This window comes from Podarcis filfolensis (genome assembly GCF_964270895.1).
Source record: "Podarcis filfolensis genome assembly, chromosome: 4".
Taxonomy (NCBI): domain Eukaryota; kingdom Metazoa; phylum Chordata; class Lepidosauria; order Squamata; family Lacertidae; genus Podarcis; species Podarcis filfolensis.
In genome coordinates this window covers 71,849,326-71,869,612 of record NC_139607.1, presented here as the reverse complement: position 1 = coordinate 71,869,612, position 20,287 = coordinate 71,849,326, and the positions used below count along the sequence as shown (strand labels likewise).

At 47.4% G+C, this 20,287-nt stretch overlaps 1 protein-coding gene across 1 annotated transcript in view; it reads right to left on the bottom strand.

Annotated features, from left to right (window-relative positions):
- ATP1B1 (ATPase Na+/K+ transporting subunit beta 1) overlaps positions 1-19,783 on the bottom strand; it is a 32,490-nt gene extending 12,707 nt beyond the window's left edge. Inside the window, exons 1-2 of the mRNA XM_083611729.1 lie at positions 18,310-19,783; positions 12,266-12,394 (exon numbers count right to left, since the gene is read on the bottom strand). Of these exons, the coding sequence (XP_083467855.1) occupies positions 12,266-12,394; positions 18,310-18,406 (226 nt within the window). The 5' untranslated portion in view covers positions 18,407-19,783. The remainder of the gene's footprint in view (positions 1-12,265; positions 12,395-18,309) is intronic.
- Between the last annotated feature and the right edge of the window lie 504 nt (positions 19,784-20,287).

The window sequence follows — 20,287 nt, the reverse complement described above, 5'->3', positions numbered from 1 at the left end:
AGGATTCCACCTTCTTTCCAAATGTGGTTGCCCCTTTCTCCATCATTATTGCTAATAATTACTGAGCCGAATAACTATGTATATGCCAGCAGTCGTTCAAAGTGTCAGCATATGAGACACATTGTGAGCAGTTCTGAGACCCTGACAACCATTTTTCCTTGGCAGCAGGTGGACTGGATGCCATTTTAAAATATGGACTTCTTTACGCATTGCAAACAGACCCCAGCCCAACTGCCCAAATATTCCAAAAAGTTGCTTGGGTCAGACTGCTGGACTTTTAATTATGAGCAGCAGGGCAGGAGTGCCTAGACAGGGTCTAAGAACTTCCACCCTGCAGGAAAAGGGGAAGCAGTAACACATTGCTGTTGAGAGGTAGGAAGTGGTGACTATCTTTAGTCTGGGCATGTGCCTCCCAGAACATGCACTCATCACAGCTCTTAGGAGCAAGGTAGCCATAGTATGGAATATAATTGTGGAAGGGACCTCGAGGATCATCTAGTCAAACCCCCTGCAATTCAGGAATATGCAGGTGGCCCATACAGGGATTGATCCTGCAACCTAGGTGTTATCAGCACCATGCTCTAACCAACTGAGCAAACCAGGCTATATTCTAATCTAAGCGGGATAGCAAGATGTTCTGGGCTGAAAATAATAAGCATGTCAGTCTTCTCATTATTAAATGAGCACACGGGTAAAGAGAGGAATTAAGTATCACAGCTGAACTGTACATCTACAAACTGAAATTAGCAAGCCCTGAAGTTACTAAGGGAAGGCAGTCCTCTCCACACTGGAACCATCAACTCCACAAGCTGTGCAGAAGCACCAAATTCTATGGCCCCACCTTCCATTTTTGTTCACTAGGACATTTGGCCAATCTTGCCAGGTGGTCTAGAGAGGCACAGATCCTGGCATGATGCCTTCAGCTCAGGGAGCTGGACAAGAGTCACAGGCTCAAATAACTCATCCAAACCCAGCAAGTCTACATTCGGCACTAGATAGAGTCGTTTTTCCCCGTGGTGAAGCCAAGAGCACAGCAAGGAGCCAATTGAAGGGGCACAAATTGTTTTTAGACACAGAGAGCTATGTGGTTCTGCCAAGTTAATAAAATAGGGATTAACACCATGATAGCTCCCAAAAAATGAGCAGTGAGGACAAGCTCAGGTCCAGTTTTTTAGAGCCCTGAGCAGGGTGTGCTTGGCCGTGGTCCCTCCTCAATATCGATTGCCCCTGCAATGCCCAATACCACTTGGTTACACACACACACACACACACACACACACACACACCCTGCAGCAGTGCTGCTTCCATCATCAACCTTGGCCTTCCCTGAAGGTAAGCAGGTTTACCTGGTGGTGGTGCTGTAATGGGAGGAGTAAAACAGCACCACAACAGCCAGCCCTTTACAGCACTAATAGATAAGCCCATGAGTGAGTGAGAGCAGGCAAATAGTGGCTGCAGCAGCACAGCTACTGGGGGAGCCCAAGCGATGAGAGGCCGGGGGGGGGGGGTCCAAGTAAGATGTCAGCCCATTGGACCTCATTCTCCCTTTTACCCTCATAATTCGCCAGTGAGGTAGGTGAGGCTGGATGCAAATGGTCCAAGGTCACCCAGTGAGCTTCATGGCTGAGTGGGGTTTTAAACCATGGTCTCCTGGTCCCAACACTTTAACTGCTCCACCTCACTGTCCCTCTTGAGAAACTGAGGGCTGTTTCATTCATGTACGAATTCTGGGGCTGAGAGAGACTCTCTTCCTGCTGGAATTTCTAGAAACCAAATCCACAGAGTGCATGTCATGACTTCTTATCTGAGTTTCTGGTTCACGTACATCATTGGTGTCTATGAATACACAGTGAAAAATCCACATACCACTACTGTTACATGTTACATTCTATAAAAGAATCTCTGGCAAATTCCTACAGAAATTGCCTTTTATGTAGGAATTTTGTGGTGTTAAATCAGTCCTTAATCAGGCCTTGATCAAGACTGGGTTGAGCATACATAATCCTCAACATAATTCCTACAGTATGCTCTATTTCTGTTACAACAGAAATGCCCACGACAACTGACATCAAAGGTTAAGGCAGCAAAACAGTAAACATTAGGCAATACTTTTAAGTGTCATGGTCCTAACCTAAGCTAGTTATCATGCCAATTATAAGATATTGAAAAAGGTTTCCACCTAGTGGCACTATATAATGTTGGCTGCAATCTTTGTCTTAGGATAACCATTTATGCATTGCTAAAAAAAGAGAAAATGCATCACAGGGGAAAGGGTTGCAGAAGAGGAGCAAACACTCCAGTGTGTTAATTGATAAGTATAGATGCAAATTTAGAAATGATTGTGATAAGTTTAATAGAAATACCATACACCTCACCCTAGTGGAGGAAACTGCCTGTTCATTCTCCTCAACATCAAGTCCCCTGTTCTGCCTTCTGGTGGTTTGTCTCTTTAAACCAGACTTGGACTAGACAGCCCTTCAAATGGAGGACTATCCTATGTAAACTAAGACATACGACCATCCTAGTTTCCCATCCACTCTCTTGTCTCTCTCATGGTTTGGCCCAAGTTAATGGAAAACCAGTGTGGTGGCAATTGACACTGGCAGACACGACTGGCTAGAACCATGGGCTCAGACATACTGAAATGCTATGGCTGTCCACAAGGGACAGTAGGCACACAGAAGAGGTGCTTGAAATGGTACTAGCCAAAAAAGGCATTTTAGCCATAGTGCAGTTCGAGAGAGAGATCTTGCTGGATCATGCCTATGGCTCATCTAGTCTAGCCCAGCAGCATACTGTTCTCATAGTGGCTAACCAGATACCTACGGGAAGCCCATAAGCAGGATCTGAGCATGACAGGCTGTCTTCCCATATGATTCCCAGCGGCTGGCATTGGGATACCTACCATTGCAACAGTCAGGGTACAACAGAGACATCACAACACACTGTGAGAACGCTATCTGTCCTCTCTGCTGGAAACTTCTAACATACCGTATTTTTCGTCCTATAGGGCGCACCGGCCCATAGGACGCACTTTTTGGGGGGGGGATGGATAAAAAAATTACTCCCCCCCCCAGCCGCGGCTGCAGCCCCAAGCCTTACGCACACCTGCCCTCCTCCGGAGGGCTCTCCATGCTTCGGGCGGCAGGCTACTGCCTGCAAGCCTTGTGAGCCCGCGGGAACTCCCGCCGGGCTTGCAAGGCTTGCGGATAGCTTCCTGAAGCCTGGAGAGCTAGAGGCATTGGTGCGCACTGACCCCTCTCACTCTCCAGGCTTCAGCGAAAGCCTGCATTCGCCCCATAGGACGCACACACATTTCCCCTTCATTTTTGGAGGGGGAAAAGTGCGTCCTATGGGGCAAAAAATACGGTACCTGGAATGCTCAAGCACGGGATAGCTGCTGTGCCTTTAATCACACAGCCAGCATCCTGGCTGTCACAATAATGGCAGCCTGCACGGCATAAGGAGCAGAATGGCTACAAACACACCGTGTATGGTATGCAGAAATGAAGTTGTGTACAGATAGTCTTAGGGGGGTAACTTCTAGCATTACATCTGTCAAGGAGGAGACATGCAAGTAAGACTTTGCAACATGTAGTGGAAATGCCTGGAAAGAACCACTAGTACGTTTCCCTTGTGGGAGAAAGGCATGTTTGGAAATTACCATTTATTGCAGAGAGTCCGCTTCTATTGCTGCATGTTGTAATGCCTAATAAGGTGCAAAGAGGCCAAAGAGATCTTAGATAGGAAACTCTAAATGCTATTTCAGAGACCAGATACTCACTGCCATTTTGCTGCTTTCCATAAGCTGTTAGCAGTGCAATCATGTTGCCATCATATGCAGGGCACTTTAAATGGTAGCAGCCATGGAAGACCTCCTGGTCAGTTTCTGGCAGGAATTTCCTGGTCCGCAGCCCTTCACCACTATGCTAGCCTTCCCTTCTGTGTCTGTGATTGCTTGCATGTCTTACTTTGTGCAAGTGACCACAGAAGTAAAGATGTGGTTCCAGAGCCAAAAGAAGTCTGCAGCTGAAGAATGAAGCCCAATAGGCCCCTTTCATCTACTGCTGCCTTGATTGCTTACTCATCATATAGCAGAAGTTTCCACTAGGTTATTGCAAGCTACATTGTTCATTGACCCCTATTTCTTCAATGTGTGGAAACTCACCTCTTACATAAGTTTAAATGCTGTAGCTAAATTTAAATTTTAAAAAGAAGTTAAGAGTTTCCCTTTTGTTAGGCTCATAAACCTCTTTTGATTTTGTAAATAAAGCAGACATTCATCTGCAGACAACCCCCCCCCCTTTTTTTTAGCCTGGGATAAGCTATTTTTGCAAACTTTTAAGTGCCCACTACTGGTTACTTGTTAGAGTAGCAGGTAATTCCAGTTTAAAATTTGGGGGTGGGAGAAAGGGAACTAAAAAGAACTGGGGTGATGGGGATGCAAAATAAATCACATGAGCGTGACTTGGAGTTTCCATCCCGACTCAAGTTCAAATAACTAAAGACGGAAAGATTTCCTCTTAAAGTGGAAATAAAGAGATGCTGAGTGTGCGGGGAGAGGCAAGGCCTCCTTCCACCTGCCTTGCCTCATCCTCCGGCTCTAGGAGTCCTCATAAGGGAGCTGTTCCTGGAGGAAGAACCGTGAGGGGAGAGAATTCGTCATGCAAGGCCTCCTTCCACCTGCCTTGCCCCACCCTCTAGTCTCTGCTTCTCAATTTGTATTGTATTATTTTATGTACTGTGGCTTGCCATTGTTTTATTGATTATAGTTTAGAAATTATTTATTGTAACTGTTGAGTGGGTTTCTGTTTAACTTTTATACGTTGATATTATTTTATACTATTCTAATGATAGCTGGATGTTACTTTTTTGATGTAGGTTGCTTATTTTAAAGTTTTGTTTTATTACCACATTTTTGTACTGCATTAGATTGTTATAAGATGTACATTTTTTGTTTCTTCAGCTTGTAAACCGCATTGAGTATTGTAAGATAGAAATATGGTATACAAATTAAAAATGATGATGATGATCTAAGGATCCAAGTCACTCTAGAGAGTTATGATTCAACATGTATGTTTTAAAGCAGGGTTGTGATTCCCCCCTCCATTTCTTTTTACTGTTTTATCTTTTGTAAATCACCGAGGGTTTTTAAATAAAAAAATCAAGTGATGTATAAATTTTATGAAATAAAGAAATAATAAACAAAACTGTGGTGTCCTGGTATAAGGGGTATGGGGCAGGATGTGTTTTACGGAGCAATTATAATCTAGACTCACTCGCTGGATCATCATTTCATGTTGTGCGGATGCCTGATGATTGTCTTCCAAAGCAACTACTCTATTCCGAACTTAAAAATGGAAAGCGTAATGCTGGTGGTCAACAAAAGAGGTTTAAAGACTGTCTGAAGGCAAATCTAAAAAAATGTAGTATAAACACTGACAACTGGGAAACACTGGCCTGCGAGCGCTCAGACCAAAGGTGTCATGGGCTTTGAAGACACTCGAACTCAGGATGCAAGGGAGAAACGTGCTAAAAGGAAGGCACGCTTGGCAAATCCACACCGTGATCAACTCCCACTCGGGAACCAATGTCCCCACTGTGGAAGGACGCGTGGGTCCAGAATTAGCCTCCACAGTCACTTATAGACTCATTGTTAAAACCGTGTTTATGGAAGACAATCTTACTCGGCTACGAGTGATCACCAAAGAAGATAACCTAGAATAATGACACTTTAAAAATAAGGGACAATGGATGACTCTAGACAACACAGTAGGAGAAATCTAGCAATGTGGAGTGCAACACCAATTTATCAGATTATTGCTTGAGGTATAGATACTCCCAGACTGAACTTTTCAAATCCTTATTATTCAATGTTTTAGAATTCCACGCATAATGTTTTTCTTTAAAATGATAGCTATTTCGCATAATATATTGAACTGCGTAGTCCACTGAGTAGCCTAATGTTTGCCATTTATATCACAGTCCTAGCAAAACATCCACCAGTACATGTGTAGGGCTCTCGTATGACAACAGTCCCTGGAGGGGATTGTGGTAAACAATAAACCCCCAGAAGCTTAGGCTACCCCTGTTGATAGTGGCTGGGCCACCCAGTGTCAAGAGTGTTCAGTTTTGCCTTCAACAGTGTCCTCGAGGGACTTAATTAATTTATGGGAGAAAATGCACAGGTGCATTTAGAGTAGGGTCCTTGGACTATATCCAAGTAACTCATTCCATCAGCATAAGGATTTTCACTGGCACAACAGATCTTCCCCTATTCTCCCTCTGCATGCCACTTAAACTGACTCTTGGTTTTCCCCATAATCCTCCAGAACAGACTCCAGGACAGGGTGGGGAGTGGTGGTGGTGGTGGTGGTGAGTTCTGTGCAAGCAAAAATCCTTGCAGAGACGGAAAAAGATAGTCGGAGACCACCCTTTGTCTGCTACCTATGCCTGATCACCCCAATAATTGAGAATTAATACTGTGCTTGCCACCTGCACTTGTGAGAGCTGTTTACTCACTGCTACAAGGAACAGCAACCAGCTACAGTAGCATTAAAAATACAATGTTCCAACATTTGTTCCAACTTGCATCCTGAACCGACGTCTTTGCTTAAAATGGGGGCAGCCAATGGGAAAAAACACAGTGGTTCAACTTGACCTCAACATGAGTGTGTGTAGACCTTGCTGGGGATTCAGTAAGGAGGAAAGGCATTTCACAGTGGGAGCTAGCCCACCAAGAAGCATTCTGGCAGTGTTGCTGCAGCCGTTTAAATATTATACTGCTATTTAAAGCTTCTGAAGAGTTTTATAGTGAGCGAGAGGGAGGGAGGGAAGGAGGGAGACATAAATGATGACTGCCTCCAGCATCAAGCAACCCTGGGGTCATTTGTAATGTGGAAACTAGCAGTTGCAAGACTCCATGCACACACACACAGCTGGTTCCTACTAACTGCTGGGAATGGATAATGCTTGATAGAGGCTTGGTGGAGCAAGCAGGGTACAGTAGCTGCTGTTCTGTCAAATCATCCTGCTTACTTACATATGGCCAGCTTATAGGCACAGGTTAACAGTCATTTTCTCAATGACTGTGTACACACCCTACATTTAAAGCACCCCCCCCAAAAAATAAAGAGTCATGGAAGCTTTAGTTTCGCCATGCCAGAGCTACATGGGTCTGAACAAACACAAAACCCCGTGTTGCAAAACGTAGCAATCTACAAAAATACAAATGCAACACGCTGGCTAATAACTGTTAGTGAATATATATGATGTCATTCAAAATATACAAATAAGCCACTTCAAAATAATGTATATATCATGCAACACATCTCATAAAATATACAAGTAACTACAAGTTATATATGTATCAGAGTCAAACAAAGAATCAAACAAATCAATTGAATAGAGAAGAACGCCAAGCCGTCTCTCAAAGGAAGACGTCTCACAAAAGTCTCAGAGGAAGACGGCTCTCCGAAGTCTCAAAAGGACAGTATATCTGGAATAGTTCAACTGTTTTGGAATAAAGTCTTCATCAGTGAATAATTATCAATGAAATATTCATACTAGTGGGGATCATGCTAGTGGATCAGTGCTCACCGGCGCTAACAAATAAGCTAAAAATCAAGACCCCTGTGAAGTTTCATGTTATGCTTTCATGTCACAGATTGTTCCCCAGCCCAACCAACGCCACTCCAATCCTTAACATATTTCTAGACAAGTGCAATGGACAGTTTCAACATCTGAATAAGCATAATTCAGATTATAGCCCAAGGGGCAAAACGGAAGGTAGTTAACTTATTTAGCAGCTAGCCTAGATTAGAAAGCAGATGTTCTGAGCACAACTTAAGACTCCCAGCACCAGATAGCAAGCACTCAAGGGGGCCGCTTTGGTTGGCATGTGAGGGATGGCAGAAAGTTAAGGTTGTATCCGACACTGTGCAAGTGGTTTTCCTCTCAATTCAGTGAGACTTTCCCTTCCTCACTTTCCCCCTTTTACCCCCCAAAATCTTCTCCAGGGGGCTCCCCTGGCTTCCTGGAGCTGATTTTAAGGGCATGGGAAGCTGCAGAAGGAAGGGGGGAGGTGTTATGTTATGCAAGGAGATGCCACTGCAGACAGGAAGTGTTGGATACTACCCACAACTTATGCTGGGCGTCTTGTCCCCTGCAATGGAGCCAGGATCAAGCCCTGCATGCTGTGCCTTGGTAGCTTTAAATGAAGCTAGAGATTACTCTAAAAAACGTAATTGCTCCTTTAGGGATTATTAGACTCAGTGACGGCACATCATTCTCTCGTTTACTTTGGGGCTGCTTTTGAATCTAAGGATGTGTGCCATATATACAGGTACTGTCCACAACTGTGCTAACATTTTCTCCTGGACTGTATGCACACATTATTGTTCCTTGGTTCGTATATGAACAGAGAACTGCTGTGCTGGGGATAGTCCTGCCTCTAAGCTGCGAAGAGGAATACACCGGAGATGAGAATCCACCAGAACTAACCCTTCCCTCATCTCCAGGTAACTTCTACTCCTTTACAGTATTCTGTTTTGCACACAATCATCTGTTGTCCAGCTATCATCAGTGGCATAGTGTGCATTTTATCAGCTCATGCCAATGTGCCAGTAGTGACACCTCCTGGAAAGGCAGAGACTTTTCATCACTGGCACCTCACTTGTGGAATACCCTCCCCAAAGAAACATGGTTGGCACCCACTCTGCTCTTATTTAGATGCCAGGTTAGGACATCCTCAGAGGCGTTTTTATGATTTTATGTCTTTCAAGCATAAATTACCTTTAGGAATTTTCCACTCTGCTGTTAATGGTTTCATGGAATTCTTGTATTCTTGTTGTTGAGAATTTAAATTTGTAGACCGCTTTAGATAAATTTGCAAGGAAGCATGGTGTATAAAAGTTTGAAACGAAAATTATTTCCATTTTCCTTTTTTTTGTACCTTGTGCCAGGCTGCACCCTATTCCAGAACATCCTTTTATCCTGCATTCATCCTTCTCCTTCTTCCACTAAATATTTCTAACTGCAATGGCTTTTCTGAACTGCCCTAACTGTGCTTGCCCCTCCGTTCACTAAATGATCCCCTTCTGCATCGTTGCTGATCTGAATCACAGTGTTTTCTTCCCTAATGCAGACTGTAAGCTGCAGGTTGAGAACCCAGAGTCCTTCAGCTCTTGCTGTTCCACAACTCCCATTGTATCAACCTTTGGGCCCTGCTGGCTTGGGGCTGATAGGAATTGGAATCCAGCAATATCTAGAGAGACATGTCCCCACCCACCCTGTGAACATTCGAGATAAAGGTCCACGTCCTTTTGGCAGAGAATCTTATTGTGCAGTCTGCACAAATGGTTAAATGCTAACAGAGTCATGACTGAAAGTAGAACCGCCTACTTTTAGCCTGAAATGGCAAGCAGACAGCAAATGCCTGGTGAGAAACCCAGTTTGCCCTGTGATGAGTGACGGCACTTAACACAGCTTAGATGTGTTCGCAATCCCCAAGAAGTAACTCAAACATCAAAGGAGGCACCAAGAAGGTACTGTACCACATAGACAACAAATATTCTTGTGGCCCCTTAAAGGCTAACACATTTGTTATGGCATAAGCTCTTGTGGACTAGAACCCCCTTCAGAATCTTGAGATATTATTCTCAGTTGCCGGGTATATAATATTCCTTATGGGTGTGTGGGGGGGAATGGTTAAAACAGTAGAGTAAAATGGAAATTAAATGCAAAATGTATAGGCTGTGACAGCTGGAGAAAGGCTCTAGCTCAGTGGTAGAGCCTCTGCTTTGCATGCAAAAGGTTCCAGATTCAATCCCCACCATTTCCAGGTGGGATGGGAGAGAACCACGCCTGAAATCCTGGGCAGCTGCTGCCAGTCAGTGCAGACAATACTGAGTTAGATGGACCAAAGATCTGACTTGGTACAAGGCAGCTTCCTATGTTCCTAAAAGTTTGGTGTGTGAAAAATAAGCACAGTGACCATTCCCAGCAGCAGTAACTGGTGATCCCATAATCACCCATGTTTTGCTACGCTGATTAGTACCTGTAGTGGGACAAGACAACACAGTCCCACATCCAAACAGACAGAATCAAACTTCTTGATTAACTGTAATTCGGTGGCTTCGTGCGGGAAGTCTCCCTTTAAAGTGCCTTTGTTGAAGAATGGAAACTTTAAATTAACTTAGCAACGCTAGAATGGTTGCATTATTATCAATTAGCAGTCACTTAACTGAATTGTGACTGGCTGCACTTTCTGGTTTTTGCTGCCATTTGACCCAATTGCTCGCTACTCCCCCCCCCACTACACTAGCATATGTGTGTACACACACGCCTGTCAACTTCATGTGTCTGATGAAGTGGATTCTGTTCTGTAAAAGCTTGGGCCATAGTCTTGAAGGTGCTACAAGACTCCTTGTGTGTTTTTTGCTGCAACGGACTAACACAACTACCCCTCTGGATGTTGTACCATGAAGATGAAGCACAAATGAGCCCATGTGGAATGGTCTGCAGTCTAATCAGACACAGAATCCTAATACGCAACAAAGGATCAAGTTTAAATTAGCTGATGCACATCTCTGCCTTTTCCTGATTTTCTCTCCAGGGTGCTCAGAAGCAAAGATGGGCAGCAGGGCTCTTGCTCCTCTAACAGCTATGTAGAAGAGAGAATTTAACAGAAGCAGCTTCTCCTGAAATATTTGATGCTACATAACTATGAGGGAGATAGGAGTCCTTCATCTTCATATCTGGGGCTCTCTGAGGTGACCTGCCCTAAGCAATGAGTCTTTCTTAGAAAGTGAATTTGTTGTGTCAGAGCACATTAGCACTTTAATCCACTTTAATGGAGCAAATCTAAATAGGCAGCCAGTGATTCAATCCCTCCCACCAAATACTAATAGTTTGGGAGTGACCCTTCTCTCTCCCCTACCCACACTGTTTTAATGGAGGGTAAACCACAATAACAAGTCGTAATTGTGCCACTAAAGATGAGGTCCCAACTAACTTTGGCTCCCAGCCCATCAGTTGAAGACTGATTGGTCTTCAGTTGGTGGAACAGAGCTCACTACTGAATCACAGGCAGGGAACCTGAGGCCCTCCAGATGTTGTTGGACTTCTGTCCATGGACAATGGTGAGGGACAATGGGACTTGGAGCCCAACAGCACATTTATCCCCACAGCTTCTCTAGCCTTGCTCTAATGAATCACAGCTATACCTGAGGTGGGCCCAAACGGCACCACAAATACAAATATATGGTTCAAAACTAAGAAGCGGTCCCCCAAAATGCACGTAGGAGGCTAAAGGTGGGTCTCAGGTCTGAAAAGGTAGAAGACTACCGGGCTAGAGTATTGGGCTTGGATGCCCAGCCTTAAAACTCAACCCTGTTATAAAGCCTTGAGCAAAGCAATCTTGGCCTAAGGTCACAAAGGTTGTTGCTCTGAACTTACCTGAACTTACTAGAGGAGCAATGAGATAAAAACCCATTGGGACATTACACCGAGAACTGGAGGGCACAATTTTCTAGCAAGGCTGGCCCAAGGCATTTTGGCACCTGAGGCAAACCACAAAAAATGACACATGCACCCCAGCCAGAGAAGAAGAGATGAGTGAAGATCTACATCAGGAACAAGAGGGGAAATCAATCTTACCCAACGGTTTAAGTTGGAATTGAAGGCTGTCGATAGGGAGAGAAAAGGCCTGCTCTGAGTCTCACCAGGAAAATACACAGCCTGTGAGACTCCAGAAGGCAACCCCCATCATTTCTTCCCTAGGGATGGGAGAAGATTGGTGGTGCCTCCTTTTCACCAAGAGAAGCGGCACTGCTTGGGGGGAGAGCACAGAGGAAGTGGCAGATCTGGCCCCCCAAGGAGTGTGACGCAGCCATTGCTGCCACTGCAGCAGCAGCAGCAGAAGTAGTAGTAGTAGTAATAGTAGTCATAATGGGCAATGCATTCCTTGGGAGCCAGATCTGCTGCTCTCTGTGGATTCTGCTGCCTGAGATTGAGCCGGCTCTGCTTCCTAGTGAAACAGGCAAGCCAAAATTTCCTTCTTTGTTACAGTAGACTATCAACTCATCTGTGCCTGACCCTACAAGTTTTGAGGAAATAAAGAAGGCCATGCAGCTATTGAAAGAGGCAGTCAAAATCCAGCAGCTCTAAATAAAACCCACTGCAGCACAATAAGCAAGCATACACCACTCCTTCTGTGTGTGGGGGTGAGCTTTGACCAGCGCCCCTCATCAGTGCACATTGTTACCTGGGGGTGCTACTCGGTCCTGATACTTGGGCTCGAATTCGCTGATGGTGAGCAGCATGACTTGAATGGTCCCAATGAAGATACCAGCCAGGCAGCCGTAGAAGATCACATAGAAGAGTAAGATCTTAACTGTGGCAAGAGAAAAAATAAACACACAACAGTCAATGATGGAAGGCTAATTATGCAAGAGGCCATTTGGGTACCCAGCAGCTTCTCAAGATTACAAGTGCCAAGTTCTGCAACAATTGCAATTAAAGAATCACGGAGTTGGAAGGGGGTTCAAAGGTGATGGAGCACAACCAGAGATGTTGTTGGACTTCCACTCCCATCAGCCCCAAGCAGCATGGCCAGTGAGGAAGGGTGATGGGAGTTGGAGTCCAACAACATCTGGAGGGCTACAGGAAATCCTGTTACAGCACCCCAAAGGCAATGCCCTCAAAGAATAACATGTCATTGAAAATAGCCTGGACAGACCTGAAAATACTATTTGTGGTATCATATCTCTCACTTTCTCTCTGGCAGAGTCAGGACTGCTGCTCACAGAGGGAGCAATACTATGCACGTTTACTTAGAAGTTCTGTAGAGCTCAATGGCCTTAATCTTATAAAGGACAGAAAAAAATTGTGGGGTATAAGTCTGTTCATTGATGGTTATTAGCCATGACAGACATGTAGAACCTCCAAGTGCAGAAAAATTAATTTTGTTGTTGTTTAGTCATTTCTGACTCTTTGTGACCCCATGGACCAGAGAACGCCGGGCACTCCTGTCTTCCACTGTCTCCTGCAGTTTGCCCATTGTTGGAAACAGAATACTGGACTTGGGTGGATTTTTTGTTTGATCTACTTATGCTCTTGGTGGGATTCAAATCCAGTTATCTCTTTGCCCCAGCACCACAAATTCTAACAGTGAACACAAGCAGTGAGTGCCAATAGGACTGCAGTCAAAATGGGGACCCCAAGAAACAACAGGGAAGCATCCGGGTGGCTGGCGAAATGTTGAGGTTTGCAGAAGTATTTACAAAAACCATGAGGGGGCAAGAAACAGTCTGAAAGGTCTGAGCACGTGTAGGAGGCACAGAATGTAGGGTGATCGCTGAGAAAGGAAAACAGAACATGGAGAGGAGAAACAGAATGGAATGCCCTACTTAGAGAAATTGACTGGTTGGAAATTCAAAGTGGAGCATTCCTTTAAGAAAGGAGGATCCACTGCAGAATTTTATTGTGGGTCTCACTATAATAGGCTCTAAACATAGCGGGTCATGGAGTGAACCTTGGACCTATCATACCTGCCCAACCCCTGCTTTGCAGGAGACCACAACATGTGGGCAAGAATGTACACACATGATAGGAAAGAGCTAGGTTCCTATGAACACAGAAATACACATGTAACTCTGGGCTACATGCAACGGCAGAGAGCTCTTAGGCACAGGAAGGCAGCTAGAAGCTCTTGCACCAGTGTAAATGAGCCCTTGCCGCCAAGTAAATGTGCTTGTGACTGTGACATCACAGACCCAGTTTGGGGGAGTCACGTCCATATCTGAAGATGCATGAAAATTCAATTCCATGTAGCTCAGATGATTAGAGCATGGCAACAATAAGGCCACAGTTGTGGGTTCAATCCCCATACCGGCCACCTGCATATTCCTGCATTGCAGGGGGTTGGACTAGTTGACCCTCGGGGTCCCTTCCATCTCTATGAATACATCAAGAAACACCAAGTATGGCAGATCTCCAGAGTCAAAATGCCTTTTGCCCAGCATTTATTTCAATTGTGGCCCTGTGGTCCTATGCGCCCAAACAACTTTTAGCTTGCTTTTATGTAGTGCATTAATAAAAGCATCTTGTAAAAGTCACACATTTGACTGCACTTGAGTTGTAATCAGCTAGATTCATACGCAAATTACAGATGCAATTAAAGGGTTTTTGTTGTGGTTAAGGGAAGGCAAAGGGGGACATAAAACTTTATTACTAGGGTTGTTCCCAGGAATTGTGCGCATACTGAAATCTGGTTTTATCAGTTGCTACTTTAGAGGGATTACCTCTATAACATGCTGCACTAGGCATCACAAGGCAGCCCTACTGGGTGAAGATGCCAACTCATGCCCTATTGTTTTTGTACTAAGAAGTCCACAGCAGCAAACATGTTGGTACTTAAGAGACCCAGTGCAAGACTACAAATGGGTGTAGCTGTTAAGAGCGTCAGGCTAGGACCTAGAAGGCCAGGGTTCAAATCCCCACTTACTGGGTGACCTTGGGCCAGTCAATGCTTCTCAGCCTGACCTACCTCACTGGGTTGTTGTGGGGATTAAATGAGAGGGAGAACCATGCATGTCGGATAAGAAGTTGAGAAATAAATGCAATAAATAAATAAAGTATTGGAGGCCCCACCTGCACTACACATTTAAAGCAGTATTATGCCACTTTAAACAGTCACTGCTTCTTCCAAAGAATCCTGGGAACTGCAGCTTGTTAAGGGGGAAACTTTCTGACAGTAAGAGCTGCTCAGCAGTGAAACCGTCTCCCATGAGAGGTGGTGGACTCTTCTTCCTTGGAGGTTTTTAAACAGGAGAGGTTGGGTGGCCACCTGTCATGGATGCTTTAGCTGAGATTCCTGCATTGCAGGGGGCTGCAGTAGATGACCTTTGGGGTCCCTTCCAGCTCTAAGATTCTATGATTCTAAGGGGTGTTATTATGAGATCCTATTCTCCTCACAGAGCTACAATTCTGGTTTAACAGTCAATCCCTCTTTCCTGGGAGCTCTCATAGTTTTATTTCTTTCAGGGGGACAGGGGTCTGCTAACAACTGTCAGCACCCTTAAACTATACTTCCCAATATTCTTCGGAAGGGGGGAAATAATATCTATCTAAGGTGCTAAAATAGTCCTTTAAAAGGAGTGAACACCAATACAGAGAAGTTGCCGGTGAAAGATGAAACCCTAATCAAATAGGGGTTGTTTTCGTTTTCCTTTGAGGGAAATTAGACATGGAGACCAGCAGCAGTACTTTTTTTTTTTTTTGCACACTTGGGGCTAACACACTCTTCGGTAACCAGGCAGCAGTAGGCAAATAGCTGTGACGTCAGAGAGATTTGGACATTTTTTCCAGAGTACAGTCATAGGAGGTGCTGTTGTAACGAGCCAAAGAGTATGTCCGCTTACAGCAAGGTGCTGTGGGTAGGTTTTACTTTAATAATAAAAAAATCAAAGTGCTTCAGAGAGTCAGGTGTTTTAAGTCAGATTTCTGACCAGGATGTTAACAAAAACCAACCACATCAAAGTACACAGCCTACTGTGCGCTATGGAAGGCATCTACTATATGAAGAAAGTGCATGGGCTATAAAAGAAACAAAACAGCTTATTTCCTAAGACACAGGTACGAGCCTCAGCTGGTCTAGCTGTTTGGAAAGAGGAAATCAGGACATTTTACTGGCCCTTCCAGCAACCAGGCATCTTTGCTTCTAAGGGATTCTAAGCAACAGAGTCTCTGAAGACGGGATTTTGTCTGAACACCCATTTTGTAGCTCAGTCTCTCTGGACTCCAGCTCCTCTCCCATCGTTAGGCAAGAATCCCCTTTTGCATCTGCCTTCTATGCAGACTCCGGCCAAGGATTTGAACCGGGAAGCTCCGGATATGTGGCACTTCCAACAGGACACTGACTGGCTGGAGACAGTGCAAGTCTGGCAGCAGCAGCTGGCAGAAACTCATGCGTGACTATAAAAAAGTTCCTATACCAATACGTGAATCATTTCAAAAATAACACCATAACCTTTTGTCTTCCCCCAGCTATCTTTTAAAAAAGAAGAAGCTATTTATAATGTCAGGTCCTCTTAAATAAAGCCATTCTTATTCCTTACGAACAATCTTTCTGCTCCCCCTTTCCTTGGATCCATTTGCTGTTTTGGCCTTAGTAATCAGAGATGTTTCTAAATTTGCACAAAGAGTTTTAGAAGGGAATGGAAAGTTCTAGATAAGACGGAAACTCCTCTGATGGATGGATCTACAGAGACACTCAAGATCACCTGCGGAAACCTCAGCAGAGGGAGGAGGAGGAGATTCAAGGGCACCCTCCCCTTCCCTTCAAGGGCAGACAAATCTAAATGCCTCCAATGCCAAAAAGCTCTGGGCATGCTACATTCTACCCCTATGGGTATTGCTACAGACTTTTCTATCTGCTAACAACAAAGGGAGGGGGGTTGTGTTAAGCGCTTATTGTCTGTCATCAAAGGAGCCTGTTCAAAATTAATGCTACCCTCTCCACAAAGCAGGTTAGGATACAGTCAACAGCAACATGAAGCATTATGAAGGGTCATATTGAAAGAAGGAAAAGCAGTGGGAACAGTTTGATGCTCAGGCACCTTTCAGAGGTGTAAGCAAATGGAGAAGGAGAAACTGTGTGTTTGCCTGAAAACCTTCAGTGTCCTTTGCATTTGAGCCAGCTTGTGCAATGCAGAACCAAGGTGGTCAACTGGGGAAAGGGCCTCAGTCCTGGACCAGGAAGCAAAAGTGTGTGTGTGGGGGGGGGGAGGTTTGTGTGCGTGAAGGGTAGCAATGAAAAAACATTAAGGTTTGACTTTTTAATTTTTTTTTTAATGGGCCCTGAACCTCAGTCTCATTCAAGTTGGGTTTAGTTGCTAGGAGACAGCCTTCAAGGACTTTATTATTCCTAAAGCTCCCTTTGCTTTTCCACCTGACCTTTTCTCTTTATCTCCGCTGCCAGCAGCTCAAGCAGGCCTACCCCAAATAAAGGTGTGCATGACAAAAGGATGAAATCCGGCTTCCAAGCAAATGTGTGGTCAGTACCAAAGGTGGTTGGGTGGTTGTCCTTGGTGGTTGCGGTGGCACCCCATCCTCTCCCCATTCCCTTAGGGATCCCAACCCAGCCTTCCATTACCTCTTTGCTTGGGAAGGTGTCACCTTGACTAACCTTGAGCTGTGATGCATTATTAACCCTTTTGGGGTTGGGCAGAGTCTGGAAGGCAACCCTAATTCTCTCTCTGTTCCGTTCCCACGAACGATCACATCTCATCGTGGCCATTTTAGAGAGGTAGATAATGCAAACACACACAAGGCACCACTACCGCGTCCTTTCCCCTCCCTGAGTGGGCAATGGAGGGAGCTGCAGTGGTTGAGGAGCATGGCGGGCGGGGAGGAGTAAGAGGGGTGTGTGTCGGGCTCCCCCCTCTTTCCGTTGCCCCCACCCCCTCCACCCTGCCCGCAATCACGACTCAGGCTTGGCTGACTACATCAAGTGCCCTTCAGCACGACCTTTGCAGGCGGGGAAAGCAAAGCAAGGCGCAAAGGAGAAGCAAGCGGCTTTTTCCTCTAGCTCAGAGGCAACAGGCTGCTTCGGAGAGACCCAAGTCATCGCGAGGGGGGGGGAAAGAGGGGGGAAAGCTGGGGATTCCCCCCCCCATCTCTCTCTCTCCTCCTGTCTAGACGGTCGCGCCTGGGAAAAGCAAGCGAGCCGGCTAGCCTTAGTAAGCCCGAGGTGCATCTTCCAAAATAGCGAGGAGGCACGAAATGAATGAGACCCTTCTTTCCACACACGCCAAAACCACACCACACCCCGGCAGAAAACAGAGAGCGACGAGTCACACATTGCAGGGAAAGGCGCGAGCCGGGCACCGCGCACGATCCCAGGCAGCCCTGGCGCTGCAGAGCGGGTCGCTTCCCTCCTCGACACGCGGACCAAGTGGTCGTCGGAAGCTGCCCAGCAGGGGAGGCTCGGGGTGGAAAGAAGCCAGCCTTGCCGGGCAAGGAAAGCGACCGGGAAGGTTTCACACACCTTCTCCGAGCCGCCTGCCTCGGATCACAATGAGGCGAGCGAGCGAGCGGCAATTTAGCCGCGTGGAAAAGCATTTCCAGGCAGGGCACGAACAGCGGAGCTTCCACCTGCCGCCCACTGCCTACACACACGAGCGCGCACTACGGCTCTGCCTTCCCGCGCGGCTCGCCCGCAAGACCGCCTCGGGGGGTGTTTGGAAAGACGGGAGCCGAGAGGGCAAAAAGAGAGAGAAGGCGTATATGGAGGAAGAAGGTACTCACACCAACTGCCCCCGGTCCTCCCTAGGAACTCCTTCTTCTCCGAGTTCCAGATGAATTTCTTCCAGTTGCCATCGCCTTCCTTCTTCCCGCGAGCCATGAGCGGAGGTCGGCGCGGCTTGTCGCCTCACGACCAGGAGTTCTGCAGTCCGGTCCCCCTTCAGAGACCGCAGCCTTCTCTTCGGAGCGTCCTCTCCGCGAAATTCCCGCCGGCAGGGCGCTCGCGCTCTCCAGGCGACGCGGGGACCAAAGGAAGGTCTTTGTGTGCCCGGCGGGGCGTCCCACCCTGACGAGGTGGCGCTGGCGCGGGCGGGCAGGCGGGCGGGCGGACAAGCGCGCGTGTCGAGTAATCCGTGCCCGGAGAGAGACAGAGAGAGACCGGCAGCCGGGCAAAGCGGTGCTGGAGGTGGCCTGGGGGCGGGGTGGAGGGAGAGTGAACCAGAGCGCAAGCCGGGGGGGTGGGAAGGGAAGCAGAAAGCACGAAACCTGGCTCTGCCCAAGGAGAAAAATTAGCTGTGTCCCCTCCCACTCGTGCGGGATATATTGCCCAACTCCTGGGGCGAGCGCCGCCCACCCAAATGCCGGTAGCCAATGAGAGCGCCGCCTTGCCGGCGAGGGCGGGGGGCTTCGGAGGGGCGGAGGAGAGGACAAGTGCGCGAGCCGCAGGAGATGGCGGGAGCCGGGCTAGGTTGTCGGCGACGGCGGCTCTTCCCGCTCCCTTGCGTACCCCTCCCTCCCTCCGCCCGGGCAGGCACCTGCTTCGCGCGGCGGCAGAAGCAGGGAGAGGAGAGAGGCTCCACCTGCATGGGGAGGAAGGGAGGGAGGGGGAGAGAGAGCCAGGCAGGCGGGAGCAGGGCAGCCGCGTTCTCCGGGCAGCTGAGGCGCAGCGGCGGGCGGGTTGGGCTCGGTGGGCAGGTGGACGGAGTTGGCGGGCGAGGAGCCTGCTTGGAAGCGGGGAAGGTGTCCAGCCAGTCCCGCAGATAAGCAGCCAGCGGCAGCGGGAGAGGCGCGCGCCTCACCTGAGCTCAGCCAGGGGTGGGTCAAGAAAGCAGCAGGGGAGGAGGGGAAAGGTCTTGCCTTAAAAAATAAACCAGCCTAGGGGATCCCCCCCCCCTTCCAGGCAGTGAAAATGGGGCAGGCTGAAAACCGTGCAGGTCTCTCAGCGTGTTGCGTCCATACCATGAATCGCAATATGGGGTTGTTGTTTTTCCCTTTGTTTTTTTCCTGTTCCTAAAAGGAATGTGGAAAGACCCGCGTCAAGTCCTGGTCAAAGGTGCGCGCCAGGCATACGGATGAAGCGCCTTGTTCTGCCCGAAGCGGCGGCTGGGAATGGTGACCAACGGCTTCGCCTGCAGCCGATCTCGGGGTGGAGAAGGGCTGGGAGGAGGCCCCGATCCAGGAGCTCCTGTCCCCTAGAGGTGCGCGCGAGCGCGCGCCCTGCCCGCCTGCTTGTCCCTCCCGTTCCTCGTTCGCTGCTGGTGCCCGCTGGAGGCGGGGCTTCTCCGCCTGCCTGCAACGTCATCCCTGCAGCTTTCTGCCCGGGGAATGCCCTTCCCTGGGTCAACGTCCCCACTAGCACGGCTTCGTGGCGGCAGCCACCTTCCCCATTGCGGCAACTCGTTGCCCGCTCAGCCAGATTGCTTCATCCCAAAGGTCAGGTAGTCCCAGGACTCACCCCTAACCGAACCCCAGTGCTGCAGGAGATTCCAGATATTCACTACTTGCATCCCAAAATGTACAGTACAGCTATGGCCTTTGCTGGGCAGAATGTCTGGGATAGCTCAGTCGGTGGGGAATGGGTTCAAGTCCCACGTTGGACAAAAGATTCCTGCATTGCAGGGGGCTGGACTAATGACCTTCGAGGTCCATTGCTCCCATGCAGTCCTCAGAGGTGGCAGCTGGGGACCTTGGGAAAGCACCCAAGGGTATGGTCCCAGGGACCAAGGAAGTGCTTTCTGCATGGCGGACCTTTCCTTCTTCA